Source organism: Octopus bimaculoides, chromosome 12 (genome assembly GCF_046866305.1).
Source record: "Octopus bimaculoides isolate indiv1 chromosome 12, ASM4686630v1, whole genome shotgun sequence".
NCBI classification, from domain to species: Eukaryota; Metazoa; Mollusca; class Cephalopoda; order Octopoda; family Octopodidae; genus Octopus; species Octopus bimaculoides.
Genome location: NC_142939.1, coordinates 25,036,483 through 25,043,982, shown reverse-complemented (window position 1 = coordinate 25,043,982; position 7,500 = coordinate 25,036,483). Strand labels below are relative to the sequence as shown.

The 7,500-nt window shown below is 35.1% G+C and overlaps 1 protein-coding gene across 1 annotated transcript; it reads right to left on the bottom strand.

The window, feature by feature from the left end:
- Positions 1 to 5,889: 5,889 nt before the first annotated feature.
- Positions 5,890 to 7,043, bottom strand: LOC149133053 (uncharacterized). The gene is made up of 2 exons (XM_089360662.1): positions 6,371 to 7,043; positions 5,890 to 5,972 (listed from the first exon to the last, which is right to left on the bottom strand). Exons 1-2 carry the CDS (start codon positions 7,041 to 7,043, stop codon positions 5,890 to 5,892), a joined length of 756 nt encoding a protein of 251 aa, XP_089216788.1.
- Between the last annotated feature and the right edge of the window lie 457 nt (positions 7,044 to 7,500).

The following is a 7,500-nucleotide window of genomic DNA, read 5'->3' as shown; positions in this document are numbered from 1 at the left end:
GCATGAACATTTATGTATATCATCCAGGGCTGCTGAAATCTTCATACTTATATACATGTAAGTTGATTTATACACACTAATGAATACAAGCTGCGATGGGTAAATTGTCGCCATTTATATTTTTAAATTTCTTGCATGCGCATTGTTTCTTTTATATTTTGCCGACTACACAGTACAGTAGGGTCAGTTTGGCACCGCTTGTGAGAAAAACAGCACCACGTCACAATTCATTGCCAGAAATTTGGAAATGACACGCTTTACTGCTTGGTATTCGAACCAGAAGCTCCAATACGAATATTTCAGAGTGTTTGGGTGTCAATCTGGGAACGTGTACCGAGAGTGATAAAAATCAAACATCCAGTCAACATCATGGTGCTTTGACTGATCTCTTGTGATGGTGACGTCATGCCTCCATTCATCTTCCCACACGGCCTCACACTCAACACGGAGGCCTACATCAAGTGCCTGGAGGAGGTAGTGCTGTCCTGGGTTAACAGGGTAGACGTTGGAAGACCCTGCTGGTAACAGGACTATGCACCATGCCACACAAGCAGAACCTAGTCATAGCTGTCAGACAATTTCTGTGACCACATCACTTCTAACATCTGGCCACCTAACTCCCCAGACTGCAACCCCTTTTATCATTAAGTGCGGGGCACAGCTGAGCGAGAGACCAGCCAAACTACTTGTAACACCAAAGATAAAATGAATGCAAGGATTATGGCAGCATTGATCAAATTAAACAAGGAGACTGTCCAGGAGATTTGCAGGAGATTCTGAAGTCGTCTGGAGGCTGTGGTTTAAGCGAATAGCGATTTTATTGAATAAATTTAAACTTTAGTATTTCAAGATATTTTTATATAATTTTGATGAATATATCTGTTAAAATGAGATGTCAGTGTTATTTTCATTTTTGCGTAATTTAGACAATTTATTCACCGCACACTGTATGTGTACACTTGTTTATATACATATACTTGCAGACAATGTAGGTTTAGGTAATTTTATGTGTGCGCATATCTTTACTGTACTCAAATACGTTACGCGGAAATTCATTGTATACATTGTATACACCATAAATATTTATGTAATTTAGTTACAGACTTCCTATATATATATACTGTATATATGTGTGTGTATATGTATGTTTGTGTGTGTGTATGTGTATACTATTTAATATATATACGTATATATACATATAAACATATACATATGCGTATACATATATATATGTATATATATATATATATATATATGTATGTATATCTATATATCTATGAATATATATATATGTATATATGTATATATGTATATATATATATATATATATATATATATATATATATATGGATTTTGTCCCTAATATTATTATTATTATTATATATATATATATATATATATATATATATATATATATATATATATATATATATATATATATATATATATATATATATATATATATTATGAATATCTATGTATATATGTATGTGTATATGTATGTGTGTGTATGGGTTAAGTTTGATATCTACGCGTACATCTCTAAGGGGGTGCACGTTGAAGAATGTTGTAAATGTTTAGTGTTTAAAACTAAATTTAATTTATTGCTATCCACTGAGGTAGGTACTACTTGATAAATATTCAAACATATCAAAACTACGTAGAAAATTAGGTTTCAAAAATGCTTTTAACCCATCAAACCAAGTAGAGAGAGAAGTTGGTTGTAGCATATTAGTTCAAATTTCGCTGGGGTGGACTTTGCCTTTTATGCTTTAGGGGTCGATCATTTAAGTATCAGTTGCGTACTGAGGTCGATCTAATCGACTGGCCCCATCCCCAAAAATTTTGGGCCTTGTACCTAGAGTAGAAAAGAATAATGCGAGACAGAATACTAAGCAGAGTTCTGACTGTTAATCGCAAAGTTTGCGACTGGACTTTCACGACACTGCGATCTTCGGACGAGAATTCGTACTGCTCCATATTGTAAATATTTATACGTGCTGACGTGCAGAGATATCAGGGTTTGCTGTCTGTTGATTGGGTATTATTTTGGTGTTGAGAGATGGCATGAAATTGTAAAGAAAAAAAAATTAATAAATGAGAAAAATTAAATGGGCAGACGTTTTACAAATGAATATTATCATTTTTTGCTAGCATTTCCATGGACAGACAAAGGGATTAAGTCGATTACATCGACCTCAGTGCGTAACTAGTACTTAATTTATCGAAACCCGAAATAATGAAAGGCAATTTGAACGGTGCAATTTGAACTCGGCGCAATTTGAAATCGGCGCAATTTGAACTCAGAACGTAACGGCAGACGAAATACTGCTAAGCATTTCGCCCGGCATACTAACGTTTCTTATTTCTTATTTCTTTATTGCCCACAAGGGGCTAAACATAGAAGAGACAAACAAGGACAGACAAAGGGATTAAGTCGATTACATTGACCCCAGTGTGTAACCGGTACTTAATTTATCGACCCCAAAAGGATAAAAGGCAAAGTCGACCTTGGCAGAATTTGAACTCAGAACGTAACGGCAGACGATATACCGCTAATCATTTCACCCAGCATGCTCGCAGCCTTAAAACCCTTACTTAAATTACAACAAACATGTTGCCAATGCATAGCTGAAAACATATTTGAGTACCACATTGGATGCAAGCTCACTAATAAGTTCATTTAACGCAAGTAGGCAGTGTCATTTTGAATGGAATAATATATTCATACAAATATGGGTGCATATGTATGACACGTAAAACTTTCATGGAATAAGTTTTAGAAAATTATTTTCTTCTTTTTTTGCTTTTGATTCAGCCTCTTTTCTTCATATTTTTTCTTACAACCGACAAGCTAGTTTCGGAGAAACTTCGACGCTATGTTTGTTCCTCCTGTTTTACAACGTTTGTATTGAGTAATTTATTTGGGTAATGATTTCGGTATTTTTAATTTTAAGAGCAGCTATAGCAATTAATATATATATACATATATATATATATATATATATATATATATATGTAAATATGTATATATATATATATATATATATATATATATATATATATATATATATATATATATATATATATATATATATATATATATATATATATATATATATATATATATATATATATATATATATGTAAATATGTATATATGTATATATATATATATATATATATATATATATATATATATATATATATATATATATATATATATATATATATATATATATATATATATATATATATGTATGTATGTATGTATATAAAGTTATATATATATACAAAGTGAGAGAGGGAGAGAAAGAGAAGGAGTGCATGTGAGTGTGTATGAGTGTGTCTGGGTATGTTTAAATAACCAAAAAAATATGGTTCCTGAAAATTTGTGAAACTAGGAAACCATAGATAATAGAAACAAATTGATTTACTAAAATGTACGTTTGGAAAATGTTGCTTCTCAGCAGAAATGAAAGAAAAAAAAAAGACAAAACATATACATACGTGTACACACACATCCACATACCCACTCACAAACACACACACTCATATAGATGCATGCACATACACACACAAACACAGACGTACATACACAGAAACAAAGAATGATATAACTGAAATCAATATACCATGTGTGTGTGTGTTTGTGAAAGACAGAGAGAGAGAGAGAGAGACAGAGAGAGAGAGCGATAGAGCTATGGGGAGAGAGAGAGAGAAATGTATTTAAATGTGACTATAATTCTGTGTGTTCCGGAATGAAAAATAGTCTGTTTGCCAGATAGCTCCTATTATACAACACATAGTGGCCATCATATGAAGCCGACTACGTAGTTTTTCTTTGTCTATTATTGATATTTTTTTACATTTATTTTAGTATTCTTTTTTGCTTCTATTTTTTTTTTCCATTTTTTTTTTCACTTTGTAAAGTTCTTTGTGATCGTAACTCAATAATAAGCTTTACTGAACAAAATGGCGTCATTCTCAGTTAAAATGCACCAGAATTTGACTATTATGTTTTCTCTCCCTTCCTTTCTCTCTCTCTCTATCTCACTCCCCCCTCTCTCTCCACTCCCCCTCTCTCTGTCTCTCTGTACATGACATTCGTATACGTTAGTACATACTAAATATTATATTATTCTACATATGTATGTGCATTTCAATGCTCGCAGAAACCAGCTCTAAGTATTATATAATATGTTTATCGACACAGGTTGAGTTATCTGGTTAAGAGGCTTGATTCTCAAGCATATGGCCCCAGGTACGATCCCTTACAGTGTTGCCTTCGTCGACGGAGCATATATTGAAAACCGTTGCAGATATATGTAAAATTAAATACATACATACAAAGGCACAGGAGTGGCTGTGTGGTAAGTAGCTTGCATATCAACCACATGGAAGGTGTGTTTATAAGCCATTTAAAAACATACAAAAACCGTTAGATTCATTTCGACATTTAAATTTAGTTTGTCAAAATATTTTCGTCGCTTTGAGACCGCGACCTGTTCACTGACAAAATTCCGTGCTGCATCTGAGAAGGTAACTGTTAGTCATGGTATGTATGTATGTATGTATGTATGTATGTATGTATGTATGTATGTATGTATGTTTGTGTGTATGTATGTATGTAAGTACGTACGTATGTATGTATGTATGTATGTATGTATGTATGTATGTGTGTGTGTGCAAGTATGTATGTATGTGTGCATATAAGTATATATGTATGCATCATGTATGTATGTGTGCATGTATGTATGTATGTGTGCATGTATGTATGTATGTAATATGTATGTATACATGTAAGTATGCATATATGTAAGTATGCATATATGTACATACGACGAAAATATTTTGACAAACTAAATTTAAATGTTGAAGTGAATCTAATCGTTTTTATGTGTTTTTAAGTGGCTTATAAACACCTTCCACGCTGAAGTTGTTTTTGTTTCAGCACACGATCTCAGATCAGGCCACTTGCTATGCAAGTACCTCTCCGTAATATATATATGTATATATATATATATATATATATATATATATATATATATATATATATATATATATATATATATATAGTATTCTATATATATAGTATTAATGAAATACATACATATATATATATATATATATATATATATATAGTATTAATGAAATAGAAGATGGAATGTATATTGTATATTAGGCTTTATTAAGTACAGCACATGCTGATTGATATATAGCGGTAAGCAAGCTGACCCAGGTAATCCCTAGTGCGAATTATTTTTTCATTGATGTACCCGAAGAGACCGAGAGCGACGGGTCGAAACATGTGTTGTACTTAATAAAGTCTAATACACATTCCATCTCCTATTTCATTAACACTGTTACCCCAACTGCCACTGCGGATTTCCTTGAGTAGATCTACCCGTAACAACAGGTAAGGTAAACTATGCCGGTGCTTTACTCATCATCTATTTATACTTACGTGCTTGGTTCTGCCAGTTTGCATAAACCGGTGGAAACCACTGCGTCGATTTGAGCTCCTTTATATCAAGCAGGAACTTAAAGCTTGTAGTCCTTTGCTTTCTGCTGCAGTCGGCTTGCAACATGGATATGAAAAATTTTAGAGAAATATGCACGGAGGTTGGCTTATTCTCATGTTTGTTGAAACTTTGTTGCTAGCAATATTTTCGGCAAAATGAGGTACAAGAAGACTTTGTATAAGATGGGAAGAAAAATGATTGACCTGTTAATGAGACCCATAAAAGTAGGTTGATTAGATGGACTAAAAAAGCTCTTGAAAGCTGTACCACAGAGATCTTACATGGCTTGAAGAAACATTGGTGTTATGGTAACAGAGGAAGGCAGCCCCGCATTCAAAACAGAAACTAAATCGTATGTGCACTTTTAGGAGTTGCATCGGTCTGTGCGTTCATGAGCAAATATAACCATTCCACAACTTCTACACAGATCTGAAACATACGGTAACACTGTAATTTGGATAAAAGTGAGTTTCTCATGAAGATACAATCACAGGTGATGCCTGCCAAGCTGTAATCATAGTCCTAAAACAACTGTACAGTAATCCCTCAACTATCGCGGGTGTTACGTTCCAAAAACCTCCCGCGATAGGTGAAAATCCGCGAAGAACAAACAGTACTGTACTGTATTTTTTTTATCAATTTTATAATTTGTATATCTTTTATCTTTTATCTTTTACTAGTTTCAGCCCAGGGCTGAGGTCATGCTGTCGCACCACCTGTAGTTATTCGGTGTTGTTTCCGATATTGTTTTTGGTGAAGTAGCGAGTTGCACGGAGCTGCTCTTCTTCGTGTCTCCTGCCGCGATGTGGGTTCATCTGGTATCTCAGATAGAAACCTGTCCAGACATTCATTGAAAATATCCATATCAACACCATGTAGATCTCTAAGGTTGCCTAGAAGGATGTTAAGCAATTGCGGGCCCTTGAAACCCAGACTGTCGCAGTACTGTGTCTCCATTTTAGATGAGGAAGATGGGATCTTTGGTATGATGCAGTGCCGTCTAGTTCGAGGATTGGTATAGCTGTCAAATCCAAAATTGGAAGCTAAACCCTCCAAGATCTTCCAAATATATATCACCGCATATCTTTTTCGCCTGCTCTCCAGGGAATAGAGACTCAACTCCTTTAGCCTCTCCCAGTAACATATCTTTTGCATGGAATCAATCTTCTTTGTGTATTGGCGCTGGATCGCTTCGAGTTGCACAGTTTGTTTCACACTCTCTGGGGACCATAGTTGGCAGCAGTAGTCCAAGCGGCTGAGAATGAAAGTCCTCCATAGGAGTAGTAGGGCCTCCCTTTTCCTGGTTCTGAATGTCCTCAGAATCCAGCCAGCCACTCGCCTGCACAGGGTTGCTATCTTGGTAAAATGCACATGGAATGTTGCATTATTGCTCATGTGAATCTCTAGATCACGCACCAACTCTGGGATCGTATTACCTTCTTGTCCAGTGTATTCCGATTTTAGCCTGATGTTGAGCCGATAGTGGAGTGCCTGAAATTTTATAGCATTGAACTGCATGTTATTTTTGTTAGCCCATTTTTATATTTCATTCAGGTATTTCTGCAGTTTTACGATTTCCTCTGGGTTCCTAATTGCTGCGATACTTTTGTGTCGTCAGTCTAACTGATGAGATTGACTGACTGTACCGCGGAGGGCATGTCGGAGAGGGCCACCACAAACTGTAGTGGGCCCAGCACAGTTCCCTGTGGGACTCCACCGAGAATGGGTGTCTCTTCAGAGTGAACACCATTGGCTACAACTGTCTGACTCGTGCCCTTCAGAAAATCATACAGCCACTCTCCCAGTTTCCCAGTAAAACCAAGGTTTCGCAGCTTGTGACATATCATGCCATGTTAGTGGCTTATAGTGCCTGTTTTCATCAGTAAAATGATTAAGTGCATGATACATGAAATAGTCTTCAATGGTTTTGCTCTGCTAAGATATCAGTGTCAATGTCTAGACCGAAGCTGTTCTT

What these genes read in the sequence shown, in the direction of transcription:
- LOC149133053 (XM_089360662.1), bottom strand. Translation starts at nt 7,043, where the DNA reads ATGCAGTTCAATGCTATAAAATTTCAGGCACTCCACTATCGGCTCAAC. An exon ending in TATGGATATTTTCAATGAAT is followed by an intron (nt 5,973 to 6,370) that starts GTCTGGACAGGT and finishes TCCAAATTACAG; the next exon opens with TGTTACCGTATGTTTCAGAT.